General features: G+C 46.2%; 1 protein-coding gene and 1 non-coding gene across 2 annotated transcripts; both read left to right on the plus strand.

The window, feature by feature from the left end:
• Positions 1-3,057: 3,057 nt before the first annotated feature.
• On the plus strand, positions 3,058-8,129 carry LOC119302862 (exosome complex component CSL4-like). Its single transcript, XM_037579904.1, has 7 exons — positions 3,058-3,271; positions 3,369-3,443; positions 6,567-6,655; positions 6,851-6,935; positions 7,075-7,156; positions 7,332-7,447; positions 7,875-8,129. Exons 1-6 carry the CDS (start codon positions 3,089-3,091, stop codon positions 7,418-7,420), a joined length of 603 nt encoding a protein of 200 aa, XP_037435801.1. The 5' UTR covers positions 3,058-3,088; the 3' UTR covers positions 7,421-7,447; positions 7,875-8,129.
• A 7,176-nt stretch (positions 8,130-15,305) lies between these two features.
• Positions 15,306-15,379, plus strand: TRNAP-UGG. The gene has a single exon. It is a non-coding gene; the product is annotated as a tRNA-Pro (tRNA).
• Positions 15,380-15,747: the final 368 nt, after the last annotated feature.

A 15,747-nucleotide genomic window follows, 5' to 3' on the forward strand; every position in this document is an offset into this window, starting at 1 on the left:
TTGCTTATCTCCTTTACATATATGTAACTGAGGGAAAATATGACTTTGTAAGGATGTCATTTTATTGTATCTTGCTGAGAAGTTTTGTCAAAAGTAGCACGGTAGTCGGTGTCATGAATGCCATTTGGCTTCATTTTCCTTCCATGGTCACCTTTTGGCACATTGGTTATCATAAATGATGGGTTGTAGATTTATGATCCAATTTATGAGATGCTACAAAAATCTTGGTAGACATGAAACCAAGAGAATGGCCAATATCATCTTAAAAAAAGAGAGTGGCCAACGTGACACGGAAATTATAGAAGATGGCAGTTACCAAAAATGATAAATATTTGGTTCGCCTACATGATGGTTCAGAAGTTCTTTCACTGAAAATACGAATCTATTTCTTCCAGATTTATATATTTGTAAAAGTTACTATCAATATATTGGAAAAATAGATGGGCGCAACAACACGCGCCAATCATGATCTAGTGATAAAATGGTAAAATCGGATTCATAGTCTTGCCTCTAGGAATAGTTTAAGTGTTGTTTGTGATATGTTTTTCAGATCTTGAAATATTGTTAAGTGTAAACTATAGTCACAAAGCAACTTTGAAAGTATGACATTAGAAGAACAACCATATTGAAGACCCAACTTGTTTGTTATACTTTGAGATATTATTGTCACAAGTCAATCGATATAACACATAGAGTTAATGTATGCTTTAGTTTCTTAGACCATAAGAATATTGTAGTCACTTCTTACCGTACGATAGACTTTGGGGTTACTTCAATGTCATTTGTAACATGGTGATCATAATGACAACTGATGACCCACAAGTATAGGGGATCTATCGCGGTCCTTTCGATAAGTAAGAGTGTCGAACCTAACGAGGAGCAAAAGGAAATGACAAGCGGTTTTCAGCAAGGTATTCTCTGCAAGCACTGAAATTATCGGTAACAGATAGTTGTGTGATAAGATAATTCGTAACGGGTAACAAGTAACAAGTGTAACTAAGGTGCAGCAAGATGGCCCAATCCTTTTTGTAGCAAAAGATAAGCCTAGACAAACTCTTATATAAAGCAAAGCGCTCCCGAGGACACATGGGAATTACTGTAAGTTAGTTTTCATCGTGCTCATATGATTCACATTCGTTACTTTGATAATTTGATATGTGAGTGGACCAGTGCTTGGGTGTTGTACTTACTTGGAGAAACCTCCCACTTATGATTAACCCCTCTGGCAAGCATCCACAAGTACGAAAGAAGAATTAAGATAAATCTAACCATAGCATGAAACATGTGGATCCAAATCAGCTCCTTACGAAGCAACACGTAAACTAGGGTTTAAGCTTCTATCACTCTAGTAACCCATCATCTACTTATTACTTCCCAATGCCTTCCCCTAGACCCAAATCATGATGAAGTGTCATGTAGTCGACGTTCACATAACACCACTAGAGGAAAGACAACATACATCTCATCAAAATATCGAACGAATACCAAATTCACATGATTACTTATACTTATAACAAGACTTCTCCCATGTCCTCAGGAACAAACGTAACTACTCACATAGCATATTCATGTTCATAATCAGGAGTGTATTAAATATCATTAAGGATCTGAACATATGATCTTCCACCGAATAAACCAACTAGCATCAACTATAAGGAGTAATCAACACTACTAGCAACCCACATGTACCAATGTGAGGTTTTGAGACAAAAATCAAATACAAGAGATGAACTAGGGTTTGATAGGAGATAGTGCTGGTGAAGATGTTGATGGAGATTGACCCCCTCTCGATGAGAGAATCGTTGGTAATGATCATGGTTTTGATTTTCCCCCTCCCGGGGGAAGTTTCCCCGGGAGAACAGCTCCGCCGGAGTCCTAGATTGCTTCTGCCCCGGTTCCGCCTCGAGACAACGGTGTTTCATCCCGAAAGCTTCCATATAATTTTTTTCCAAGTCAAAACCCTCCATATAGCAGAATATGGGACCGGAGACCTGCCAGGGGGCCCACAAGCCCTAGGGCGTTCCCAGGGGGTAGGACGCACCCCCAAGCTTGTGGCCACCTGGTGGGTCCCCTCTGGCATTTTCTTCGCCCAATACTTTTTATATATTCCAAAATAATTCTCCGTCAATTTTCAGGACTTTTGAAGTTGCGCAGAATAGATATCTCAGATTTGCTTCTTTCCGGTCCAGAATTCCAGCTGCCGGCATTCTCCCTTTTCATGTGAACCTTGTAGAATAAGAGAGAAAATGCATAAGTATTATACCATAATGTGTAATTACAACCCATAATGCAATAAATATCAATATACAAGCATGATACAAAATGGATGTATCACAACTATGATCTTTTCTGTGAGGTTCTTTTCTACTTCCTCTAATTCTCCAGCGATGATTAATTCTAGATGGTGAAGCGATGTCGTATTGTGAAGCCTGTAAGCTTGTAATCTGTAGAGAGGTCGTGCTTTCAGTCTTTTTTTGAGGGATCATTGCTGAACGGTTCGAGTGACTTCAACTATGATCTACACCAACTCTTCTTCCGCTGCAACTCGGAGTTGGTAACGATCCGATCTAAACCGCAAATGCATCTTCATAGTGTTTCCGGTTTTGATCATAGGATGAATTTTTCTTTCAACTATGTTTCCCAATATGGATATGGTTGTTGCTATAGCTTGTCGATTATGGTTTTGATCACTTCGGGGTCTTTTTCCCTCGCTGGGGCATAACTTTGATCTTGCATGACTTTGTTATTTGCTAGAGAATTTACCTTTGTGTGTGTGCGTTGGTGTTTGTTGTATGCATCCTAACTATACAAAGGCCGGGTGTGTACTCATTATGTTTGTATCAGCTTGATGCTTCATTTTGAGTCAATAAAATTCACCCATCGTTGAAAAAGAAATAGTAGGAATAAATCAAATCACAACCTCCAAAAGCTTGGGCCGTTTCTTTAGCTGAAGTTGGGCCCATTTTGGAGCAACTCCTTGGGCCGTGCGGCCTCAAATCAACGGGGAGTGTTCAGCCCACAAAAGTCACCCGAAACAGGCAGAGCGAAACCCTCTCCTCGCATTCCCCCAAACCCAAACCCCCAACCAATGGCGGCCACGGCAATGGAGCACGACGGCGGCGCCGAGGTGGTGGTCACCCCGGGGGAGCTCCTCGGGCCCTCCTCGTCCCTCGAGGCCGGGCGCGGCGCCTACGCCGACGGCCGCTCCGTGCGCGCGTCGGTCACCGGCCGCCGCCGCTTCGTGGCCCCCGCCCCCGGCTCCTCCGACCAGGTGGGCTTTACCTAGGGTTTCTGGAGCTGTCCGTCCCTTCGCTCCTCGCGCTTCTTCCTTCTGATTGATTGCTTGGCTCGATTTGGTTTGGCTGCAGAGGTCCACGGTGGAGGTGGTCGGGCACAAGGCGCACGGAGCCGTGCCGCAGCCGGGGAGCGTCGTCATTGCCCGTGTAAGATCTCTTGAAAGGACACCGTCGATTGGAGAAGCTTGATGTGCCGATGCCGCGTTTTGTTCCATGGAATGTTGTTAGCGTTGCTTGGATGTATTTGTGTACCCGTCGGATGCCGTGGTTGAATTAGGGGCTGGGTACGTGTCCTCTCGCTCCATTGCACATAGTGGGCATATGTCGGAGGTTTCCAAGGACCGTGTGTGCTTGTTAGCCCAGGTGGCTAGAGAATTTGACGCGAGCTTCCATGCAAATATACGCACCTTAGGTGGAACAGGGCACTTCCATATTAGTGCCCAAATGGAGCGTCGCCCGTCCGGTGCCCTGCTCGATGCAACTGAAGTAGGCAGAAGTCGTTCGTTGAGGGCGAGGTGGTACGCACTCCGAACTGAAAATACTCCGGTCCGCTCGGCCGCCCAAGCGATTACATCTCCACCAAGCCGTGGTGACGCTCTGATCTTCATGATCTCTTGGACATCAATATGCAGGAAGTATCGGTGGAGTAGGGTGGCATTCCAGTTCCCATACCCGTCTAGGAGATCGCTGACACGCCGGAGACGGCAGCGACCTTGGGTGGTGATCGGTCCTCGTGCCAGTGGGTGGGGAATCCACTGATCCCGCCATATGCGAACAGAGGAGCCATCGCCAATGCGCCATATAAGCCCCTTCTTGAGAAGGTCAAGGCCGTGGACAACGGCCTGCCAAGTTGGAGACGCGTTGCTGGAAAAGACCGTGTCCTCCAAGCGTCCATCTGGATAATAGCGGGCCTTCAAAACCTGCGCGCATAAGCTGTTAGGGTTAGAGATTAAACGCCAAGCTTGCCGTGCGAGCAAGGCTTGGTTGAAAAGTCTGAAATCTCGGAACCCCATGCCGCCTTGATTCTTTGGCTTAATCATCGTGTCCCACGCCCTCCAGTGTGTTTTCCTCTTCCCCTCTTTCGCTCCCCACCAAAAGTTCCGGACCATGCGGGTGAGATTGTCACAGACGCTCCGGGGAAGACGGAATACACTCATCAAATAAGTAGGAAGAGACTGCGCCACTGCTTTTATAAGTACCTCTTTCCCTCCCTGTGAAGCCACGTCACCCCATAAGAGAATCCTCTTGGTGAGCTGTTCTTGGAGACTTTGAAACCTCCCTTTTGACATGCGTCCTGTAGGGGTTGGTAACCCTAGATATCTCTCTTCAAATTCTGGATTTTGCACCTGCAACACGTGCATAACAGCAGCCTGGGCTTCAGGGCGACATCTACTGCCAAAAAGGATCGAGCACTTCATAGGATTAATAAACTGGCCTGTGGTACGCTCATACACCGCAAGTGCATCCCGGATCTCCCTGGCCTCCATTGCTGTGGCATGGAAGAACAAGAGGGTATCGTCAGCAAAAAGTAAGTGGGATATACCAGGAGCACGGGGACACACGTGCAGTGGACTGATCCGTCCAAGTAGCACCTTCTGTTTCAGTATAGCATCTAGACCATCAGCGACCAATAAAAATAGGAATGGTGATAATGGGTCTCCCTGCCGTAATCCGCGTGACGGTGCGAACGAATCTGCCGTATCTCCACGTCTTCTGCAGATGCCCTCGGGCGGTTGCTCTATGGAATGCTATGGCGGAGCACTGGAGACTGCCGGACATATCAAGGGTCCGTCCGACTGGTGTTGAGTGGCTGTTCAATCTGCTATATGATCTAGGAGACGATGAGCGCATGCAAGTACTGATGATCCTCTGGCGCACATGGCATGTGCGTAATGAAATAGTCCATGCAAAATCACCAGCTCATGTGGAAGCATCTTGTCGTTTCCTACAAAGCTATATGAAGTCACTGTTTAGTATCAAGTATCCCCCAGCTGGTGATGTGGTGAAAGGCAAGACGGCAGTCGATGCTATGGGCCGGCCGTTACTGATCTCAGATGGGATGGCTGCTCTCGTAACTCCTGCTAGGTGGTCTACCCCAGCCCATGGCCGTGTAAAGCTCAATGTAGACGGATCATATATTCAAGACACGGGCGAGGCTGGTGCCGGGATGGTCCTCCGTGATAGTACTGGTGGTATTATCTTCTCGGCGTGCAGATACCTTCTGCACTGCGCGAGTCCTTTGCAAGCCGAGCTAGCAGCATGTCTGGAAGGACTAAACTTTGCGATGCAATGGTCTACACTACCGATCGATGTTGAAATGGATTGCCAAGTTGCTGTGGACTCTATTCAAGCACAGTCCATGGACAGATCCAAGCACGTGATGTTGGTGAATGAGGTTAGGAAACTTCTTGGTGAAAGGGATAACTCTATTGCTCATATTAGTAGGAACCAAAATGTCGTAAGTCATAGGTTAGCTTCTTTTGGGCGTGTTGAAGCTCGTACGGCAATTTGGATAAAGTCTGGTCCTGCTAATGTACCACAACTTTGTATGGAGGATCTCCCTCTAATTTGAGCAATGAAATTTCTTTGACCCCGCAAAAAAAAAAGAATTAGGGGCTGGGTACTGCTGTTGTCTGTAATCATGCTTCATGTGGATATATCCGGCATATGTTGGTGGCACTTTTACTTAAAATTGTGTGAACTGTTAGAATACTAGAATGCACCGGCATTGCCTGTGCGAATAGACTGTCGGCCACGTAGAAGCTACTTTTCCCTGTTGAAGGTTGACCTTGTTAACCTGTATAGCCTCACTGACTTGAAATTCGGGTGATGTTTGTGAACAACCAGCCTATTGTTCGTGTGTTGAGCTTAGCAGTAAACAAGTTCATATATGGCTGCTTGTTCCCAAACAATATCTGGTACATGTATGAAGATTTCTTTGTATCATCTCCTTATTGACCTCTGGAGATGACTTTACATAATGAGTAAGGGGAGTTTGGTGTTTCATGAAAAGGGAACCTGCGCTTGCCCTCTGATTCTAAGCAAATAAATGAGGGAAAAGATCTTACATCTATATCTGATTTTTAGCGGATACTATCTCTTATTCATAGCTATCTTAGAATCATTTTTTAGCATGTGTGGATATTCTGCTGTCGGTAGTGGCACTGGTCAACCGTCTCTTACTGTAGGTGGTTTAGCTGAAAGAGATTTGCATTCCAACTTCTTTTTAATTGCTGCAGTGCTAACTGCTGATGGTTGTTTCTTTTTCAGGTGACGAAGGTTATGGCTAGGATGGCTTCTGCAGATATAATGTGTGTCGACTCAAAGGCTGTCAAGGAGAAGTTCACTGGCATGATAAGGTATTGGCCCTTGGTCAGTAATATCTGATGCTGTTATGCTGCCATTTGGTACTGATCTTTGTAGATTTATTTTATGGTTTTGCTATGAGTTGATTGCCAAAGTGTTGAGAGTGAATTGCTTTTGTTCATCATTTTTCTTGTAGATAATAGACAGTGTATTGCAAAGTTCCTCATGCCATGCTTTTATGTTTGTAGGCAACAAGATGTTCGTGCAACTGAGATTGACAAGGTGGATATGTACCAGTCATATCGACCTGGCGACATTGTTAGAGCTCTGGTTGTATCCTTGAGGGGAGAATATTGTGTCTAGTCACTTCATTCCCTGCATTTTTCATTTGATTATTTTAGCGATGAACTTCTAGTCTTGCTAGAATACTCGGTACTTTTGACGAGATTGCAAACCTTACATCATGCTGAAGCTCTCTCTTGGGGATGCAAGGGCATACTACCTTTCGACTGCCAAGAATGAACTTGGAGTTGTTTCTGCCCAAAGTATAGCCGGTGAGATTTCTGTTACTTCCAGTTCCATACCAAATTACTTGTCATTAAATCTCGGATGCAAGAATGCATCATGCAATGGGTCATGAGTGTAGAACGTCGTTAGAGTTGTTCCTCTCTCTCATATTGTATGATCAGGCAGAACTGAGCTAATGCTGCTACCCTTGTTTTGCTCTAGGTGGTACGCTGGTCCCAACCAGTTGGACTGAGATGCAATGTGAATTGACTGGCCAAATCGAGCAAAGAAAAGTTGCAAAGGTGGAATAGATCTTGTTTACTTTGCCAGATCGGAAGGTAAATTTGTTGGTTACAGAGTTGTTTCTCCTTCCAGCCTCAGTCCTCAGACTCTTTCAGCTACATAGTACTTAATTCTTTGCCCTTATTCTTTTAGTAGAAGCAGCTACAAATTTCTAGTGTATTTGCCTGTAATATATCTATATCCTGTACAGTGGCTAATATTAGCCTAGTCCCTGGTATACAACTTATGGTCTGATGTGGACTCTGCTCTGCACACTGATGAAGCCATTGATAATTGTGTACCTGACTGTCAGTCAGCTTCCAAAAGTACAGTAATAATCCAGTAAATGTTTGACTGGTCTGCCCCTTTGATGCTTTCAAATGTCCATCACCTCTATACCGTTCCATCTGCTTCGCCTGCCTTTTATCGTGGCTGGGAGTTTTTGACTATACTCTTAATAATTTCTCTGTTCTCATTTTACAGGTTTTGGTGGTGTACGATACGTTTGATCAACGACGCTGGGTCCTCCAGACATGATCATTGCCACTAGATTAAGCACATTAACTTCACCCATGTGGCATTACTTTGAGTAGGCTATAATACAATTATGCTTGTTGAAAGAATGTTATTTAGGCCTTTATGGAGCTTACGATGTTCCGGTGTGCTGTGTCTTGGAAACAGTTGAAGTGTCACTTTCAGACTGTAGATTGATTATGGAAAAAAATGCCATTGGAGGAATTTTTTTGCGTGCACAAGAGATCCAAATTCTTGCATTGGAGACCTTATAGCGATATACATAGAGATGATTATAGACACGGTGGAATTGGAGCTCTGAACAGATGTTAACAGTTTTCTCCATCGGGGTAACCAGATGGTAATAACTATGTAGATCGCCAGGCATTGGCAACTTTCTCGTAGTGGCCTGCCGGCACAGGGGGGCAGAAGTTGTGAACTTGTGATCCGTTTGGACTACTGAATCAGCAAGCCATTTCATATGGGTTTTCGTAGGAATTTCGTGAAACTCTGCAGGTTTGGCTTGCTCTGTCATAAGAAAGCTGCTACGTTCTGTGGTTCACACTCGGGGCTCAAGAACGCACAACCAATGCTGATTTTTGCAGTAGAGATTCTACTTTTTTTCTCACGTAGCTTAGCACGACATAATGCCCACCTTACAATCTTTGGAACACTTATGGTCACAATGGGAGTATCGTATGTAGGCCGTGTTCGGCTCCTCTCCGCTCCCTGGACCGCGTTCCCGGAGCGGACGAGTCTGTAGCTAATTTTCTGAGCGGGTAAAACCGAGCTCTACAACTCCACCGAGTCAGCTCCATGGAGGGATTCCAAACAGGGCTGTAGTATCATGCATGCCAACAAGGCATTTTTGTTAATGTGATGCACAATTAAATGAGAAAAGAGAGGATTGAGTATCATAGTCTAGTACTTCTTCCGTTTTTATTTACTCAGCATATTAGAGTTGACTGAAGTCAAATTTTGTAAAGTTTGATCAAGTTCATAGAAAATAATATAAACATTTACCATAACAAATTTATACGATGTGAAAGTACATTCAATAATAAATCTAATGATGTTGATTTGTTATTGTATATGTTAATATTTTTGTTTATAAAATTGGTCAAAGTTTATAAAGCATGACTTTGACCAAAGCTAATACGCGAACTAAATAAAATCGAATTTTTTCATTCGAGTATCTATTAGAAATGAATTCTCCAGCATTTGATTCCTTACTAACAAAGAACTTTTTGGTACACTTGAAAGGTACCCCATAAAATCGAAGCAAGAGTTTGCTAATTGGTTTATATGGATTCTTCGCGGCTGAGTCCAAAAACAGAAATAATATTGCCATAAATTGATAAGGTAGCATTTCCATTTCTTCTTCTTCAAAAAAAGTGCCTTTTGATGCAAGAATTGCCTTTCCTTGATATCGAACATAATGCATAAGAGGATCCATAAAGAACCATAGGGTTTTCCGAGAAAAACCAGGGTACATTATCCCAAAATGTTCCATCTTCCTAGAAAAGTGGATTCGTTCCAGAAAAGTTCCAGAAGATGCTAATGGTAAGCAAGAAGATTGTTTACAAAGAAACAACAAAAAAAATTCATATTCTGATACATAAGAGTTATAAGGAATCGATAAAAACGGAGGGAGTATTACGTATCTTATTAAATGATGTACTAGTATGTGTCTTGCATAACAATAAATAAGATCACTATGATACCAAGATATGATACTATGCATTGTGGAGGTAGTATCATATGCATAATACTTCCCATTGCGACGAGCCTATAACAAAAGCACATAGGGTGACAGGGGAGAAATGCTCTGTTTTGTACTTTTTCTGTTTCTTTTGGCTTCGCATATTAGGTTTGTCCTAAGTCAAATTTTTTTCCGAAACGGATTTGCCTCATCGATTAATTAAGTAGAAGAGAATTACCCGGTTAATTAAAGGAAAACCGGATGAAAACCGATACAGACTCACCACATGTGGACTACTCACAGAGCATGCAACCCCATAACCACACGATCAACCGACAACCAAAACCAACACGCAAGGTCCATCAACCCTCACACTCTTACATCGCAAAGAAGACCCCAACGAGAGTACCTCGCTAAATACCATGCTCATCACCAAAATCCACTGAACCATCAAGCTGCTGCGGACACCTTTCCTGTAGCGCTACTCTTCTTTGCATTGCTCCTCAGAGCCTCCTCCACAATCGTCTTGCCAGATCCAGGGCTAGCCCTCTCCAAACGTTTGAGCAAACTGTGAATCTCAATCTCGAAGAGAATCTCATCAACCTTGTCGCGCACAGACGCCTCGTGCCTCACAGCCACATGCGAGCCGGTAACCTCAATGTCGGAACCTCCACGATCCACAGAGGCGAGCGGCTGGCTGGGCGATGAAGGATCAGGCGCCAACATACTGACCGCCTCACCATCATCAGCCACGGGTACCACTGACACAATGGACTCAGGTGCCACCGACACAGTGGACTCAGGCGCCTCCAGTTGCTCACATGACAAACGTGTTGGGGAACGTTGCAGAAAACAAAAAAAATTTCCTACTCGTTTCACCAAGATCATCTAGGAGTTCATCTAGCAACGAGTGATTAGATGCATCTACATACCTTTGTAGATTGCGCACGGAAGCGTTCAAAAGAACGGTGATGATGTAGTCGTACTCGACGTGATCCAAATCACCGATGACCAGCGCCGAACGGACGGCACCTCCGCGTTCAACACACGTACGGGACGGGAGACATCTCCTCCTTCTTGATCCAGCAAGGGGGAAGGAGAGGTTGATGAAGATCCAGCAGCACGACGGCGTGGTGGTGGATGCAGGGCGTCACAGCAGCAGGGCTTCGCCGAGACTACGAGGGAGAGACGTAACGGGGGGAGGTGGAGGCGCCAGGGGCTGGTGTATGAAGTCCCTCCTCTCCCCCACTATATATAGGGGTGCCAAGGGGGTGGCCGGCCCTAGTAGATGAGATCTACTAGGGGGGGCGGCGGCCTAGGGGAGGTTTCCCTCCCCCCCAAGGCACCTAGGGGTGCCTTCCACCACAAGGACTCCTCCTTGGTGGAACCCTAGGCGCATGGGCCTATAGGGGGTGGCGCCCCAGTCCACTATGGGCTGGGTTCCCTCCTATTTCAGCCCATGTGGCCCCCCGGGACAGGTGGCCCCACCCGGTGGGCCCCCGGGACCCTTCCGGTGGTCCCGGTACAATACCGATAACCCCGAAACTTGTCCCGATGCCCGAAATAGCACTTCCTATATATAATTCTTTACCTCCGGACCATTCCGTAACTCCTCGTGACGTCCGGGATCTCATTCGGGACTCCGAACAACATTCGGGTTTCTGCATATACATATCTTCATAACCCTAGCGTCACCGAACCTTAAGTGTGTAGACCCTACGGGTTCGGGAGACAAGCAGACATGACCGAGACGACTCTCCGGTCAATAACCAACAGAGGGATCTGGATACCCTTGGCTCCCACATGCTCCACGATGATTTCATCAGATGAACCACGATGTCGAGGATTTAATCAATCCCGTACGCTATTCCCTTTGTCTATCGATATGTTACTTGCCCGAGATTCGATCGTCCGTATCCCAATACCTCGTTCAATCTCGTTACCGGCAAGTCACTTTACTCGTACCGTAATGCATGATCCCGTGACCAGACACTTGGTCACTCTGAGCTCATTATGATGATGCATTACCGAGTGGGCCCAGTGATACCTCTCCGTCATACGGAGTGACAAATCCCAGTCTTGATCCATGTCACCCAACAGACACTTTCGGAGATACCCGTAGTCTACCTTTATAGTCACCCAGTTACGTTGTGACGTTTGGCATACCCAAAGCACTCCTACGGTATCCGGGAGTTACACGATCTCATGGTCTAAGGAAAAGATACTTTGACATTGGAAAAACTCTAGCAAACGAACTATACGATCTTGTGCTATGTTTAGGATTGGGTCTTGTCCATCACATCATTCTCCCAATGATGTGATCTCGTTATCAATGACATCCAGTGTCCATAGTCAGGAAACCATGACTATCTGTTGATCAACGAGCTAGTCAACTAGAGGCTCACTAGGGACATGTTGGTGTCTGTTATTCACACATGTATTACGATTTCCGGATAACACAATTATAGCATGAATAAAGACAATTATCATGAACAAGGAAATATAATAATAATGCTTTTATTATTGCCTCTAGGGCATATTTCCAACAAAACGAGAATCATGTCCCTCACACGAGGTCGCTGGCGCGTCGACCTCCATATGCTCCACAGACGGAGGCGAAGCTGGTCTCACACATAGTTGTTGAAGCTCGGGCATGACCTGCAGCACAGGGGTGACGACCTCGACGATGGCCTCATCCTCAACAGTAGCCGACACAAGGGGCAAGACAAACACCGGCGAAGAACTGGCCCCAGCACGAGGGGAGAAACAACCGAAGAGCTCCGTCCCCTTGTCTCCCACGGAACCAACACCAGAAACAACAGGAGGTCGCGGCGTCGGAGTAGTCGGCAACAAAGCCGGCACGAGGGAGAGCTTGGTCAGAGTAGCCTCCGCCCGCTCCAGAAAACTCTCAACACGTGCCATCAAGCCTTGCAACATCTTGGACTGATCTGCCAGAGTGGACTGTAGCTCCACATCAGACGGGGTAGCTGAGCCAGCAGTACCAGAGACGACAGACGCCCAGGACCGACGACGAAGCATCTCAGAGGGAAGCACGAACTTCATCGAACCTTCATAGGAAGCTGGAGCTTGACGATGCTCGATGCCGAGGCGCGGCATGACAAGGCATGCCAGCGAGCCGAGAGGACGCCAAGGATTGCGGCACTCGCGCGCAAGGTGACCATTCTGTAAACATCGGGAACACCGAAGTGGATCTCTGCAAGCAGCCGCACGGTGCCCAGGAGCAAGGCATCTGCAGCATCTGCCATACAGCCAAGCAGGGATGGGGCGAGCAGCCAATGACAGGGCCGGTGATGACGGATGCCGCGGACCTCGCCACGGCAGCACCTCCTGCCAACTCCCTCTTGTGTCCGGCCCGTGCCCCGTGCACACCTTGGCGGAGAGGGAGTCGATGGCCTTGGCAGCAGCCGGCGGAGTCCTGGGGGCCAGATCCTCACTGTCATCCATGTCGTCATCTTCATCAGCAGCGGAAGCCCACAACACAGAATGCGGCCGGCGGGTCAGCTGGTCTGCACTAGCCGAGGCCAGCGGCGTCTGCAGCGCCATCTCCACATCTACATCCACATCGGAGCTCATACCATTGCAGTCAAGACCACGCGATGCCGAGACAGAAGCGGTCGACAGAGCCGGAGCAGCGGACTTGCCTGGCGGCACCTCCATGGAAACGCCACCAACTAGGACGAGCCGGCCCAGCACAGCTTGCTCCTGAACCAAATCGGGCCGAGCATCAGACGAGGATTGCTGCAGGGCAGGGAGGTCGCCAGCTTGGGAGAAACGGCCACCAGCGGTTGGGGCGGCCTTGCGGGAGGCAAGGGCTGCCGCGGCGAGCGCAGCGGCAGTGAGAGGCGGCGGCGCTGGGGGCGTGGAGCCGGCACCTGGCACGGAGGTGGCGACAGCCGTCATCGGTGCCGCCGCAGACACAGGCCGGGTGCACTGGAGGAGCGCCATGGCGCCAAAGCTTCTGCAGGGAAGGGAGAGAGGAGGCTGAGGGGGGCTCGGATCTGGAATCGGTGGGCGCAGGGGAGGAGGGAGCTGGCAGATCGGGACGGCGCCGCCGCGGGCGCTCACCCGCCGCGAGCGCGGACGCGAGAGCTACACATACCGACAACTGGAAGCACTATATTTTGAAACAGATAGTCAAATTTTGTGAAGTTTGATAGAATTTATACTACAATGTATGAACTTATACAATAACAAATAAATACAGTGAAAATGTATTCCATGATGATCCAAATACATAATATTTATTGTGTATTGCGAATGTTGGTAATATCTCCTTTTTTTAGAACACCATATAGCTTTATTTAAACAATGTTTGTAGGGATACAAGCTATTGTGAATGTTGGTAATATTGGTCAAACTTAGGAAGTTATTATAAGATTTATTTTTGAGAAGAAGGAAGTTATTATAAGATAAAATCTCGTCTTTCGATGGTGGCTACTTCTGCTGGGTTTTGGCCTGCTATAATAGGGAGCACCTATACGGTATTGCAGGCGCCCGTTCGCACTCCTGGCGCCTGCTGCGCCCCGCACTCGGCCGACCCATGAAACGTGCAAACCAGTGATCACAAAAAGCTCACAAAATTAAACGAGAATTATAATGCTCTCCTCATGATTCGAGTTAACGGATAGGTGCCACCAGCCAGACGAGCTACTTGCTGTTTGTGACTTGAGACAGAGGCAGGGGCCTAATAACAAGGCTGCAGTGCTATTTTATTAAACAGAACAATTCATCTATGGTACCACTTAATTTTTTTGAATTATTTGGAAACAAGATCGTGATTTTCAAAAAAGTTCTTCATTTTGAAAGAAGTTCACAAACCTGAAAAAAGTTCATTGATTTTCAAAAAAAATTCATCGATTTTGCAACAAAAGTTCATCCAATTTGAAAAATGTTCATGGATTTTTAAAAGGAAAAAAATCAAATCTGAAAAACATTCATCGAATTTGAGAAAGGTTCATCAATTTTTAAAACGTTCATCAAATTTGAAAAAAAAGTTAATTGATTTTCAAAAAAAAGTTAATAAAATCTGAAAAAGTTCATCAAATTTCAAAAAAGGTTCACAACCTAAAAAAAGAGTTCATCGATTTTGTTTTCAAAAATCGAGAAAATTTCACGCATTTGCAAAAGAAAAAGGAAACAAAAAAGAAACAGACAAAAAAAGATAAGAAAAAAAGGGTCCGTTCTGGGGAAAGAATAGAAGGTGAAATATGATCCCTTGGTCGCGTGTGGTGCGTTGTCCCGAGTGGTTGCTTTGTTGCTACCGTGTGGTGCAACCTGGAGGTTCGAATCCTTCCAAAGACATGTTTTTTTTCCAGGTTTTACAGAAAAAGAGAAGGGAAGGGAACGAACTGGGCCAGCCCAAAATCGCGGCAGGTGTGGCGCGCTGCAGGCGCCCGTTAGCAAACGCAAGTTTGGTTTTTTTTTTTTTAGTTGTAACGTAAGTTTGTCTGAAAAAAACGTAAGTGGTGACGTTTTTCATTGGGACTGTCGTTGCCGAGTTAATTCCTATGTAGTTATAAGATATACGGCCGGACGGCGTGATATATTGACCCGCATCAACTACTATATATACTAGGGGGGGACTATTAACGCATCAGCTAAACTTGCTACAACATTAGCAGCGGAAAAGAAGACAGGAATTGTGTACAATGGCATTGTACAACAATTTAATTTGGAAAAGGGATGTAGCGCAGCTTGGTAGCGCGTTTGTTTTGGATACAAAATGTCACAGGTTTAAATCCTGTCATCCCTACCTATTACTTCTTTCTTCTTGCTGTCAGCTGGCGGGCTGGGCAAAGGATCCATGCAGGGGAGGAAGAGGAGCTGCTTGTTCCCGAGGGTTCCGCCCCGGGCAGCTAGCTCTGGTTCCGTCCATGCCACTCGAGTTTCTTCGTACGTGCATGTAGTGGAAGAGGCGCCGTAGCTAACTAGGTGGACGTGCAAGGCTGAGCGCTACGCTTCTGCCATCGTATATTCCAGTGTTTTGCTTTTGGCTGCGGTGCTGGGGCAGCTACGGTGTAGTTTTGTTCTCGCGTACTTCCTCCGTTTCAAATTACTCGTCACGAATAATTTGAAAAGGAGAAAGTAGCTTCGCCACAGCGTGCATGTGTACAACATGGT

This window comes from Triticum dicoccoides, chromosome 5A, assembly GCF_002162155.2.
Source record: "Triticum dicoccoides isolate Atlit2015 ecotype Zavitan chromosome 5A, WEW_v2.0, whole genome shotgun sequence".
In the NCBI taxonomy this organism is placed as follows: domain Eukaryota; kingdom Viridiplantae; phylum Streptophyta; class Magnoliopsida; order Poales; family Poaceae; genus Triticum; species Triticum dicoccoides.

Coding starts and splice junctions, on each gene's coding strand:
- LOC119302862 (XM_037579904.1), top strand. CDS start 3,089: ATGGCGGCCACGGCAATGGAGCACGACGGCGGCGCCGAGGTGGTGGTC. Junction 3,272..3,368: donor CCCCCGGCTCCTCCGACCAG/GTGGGCTTTACC, acceptor GTTTGGCTGCAG/AGGTCCACGGTGGAGGTGGT. Junction 6,936..7,074: donor ACATTGTTAGAGCTCTGGTT/GTATCCTTGAGG, acceptor ATCATGCTGAAG/CTCTCTCTTGGGGATGCAAG.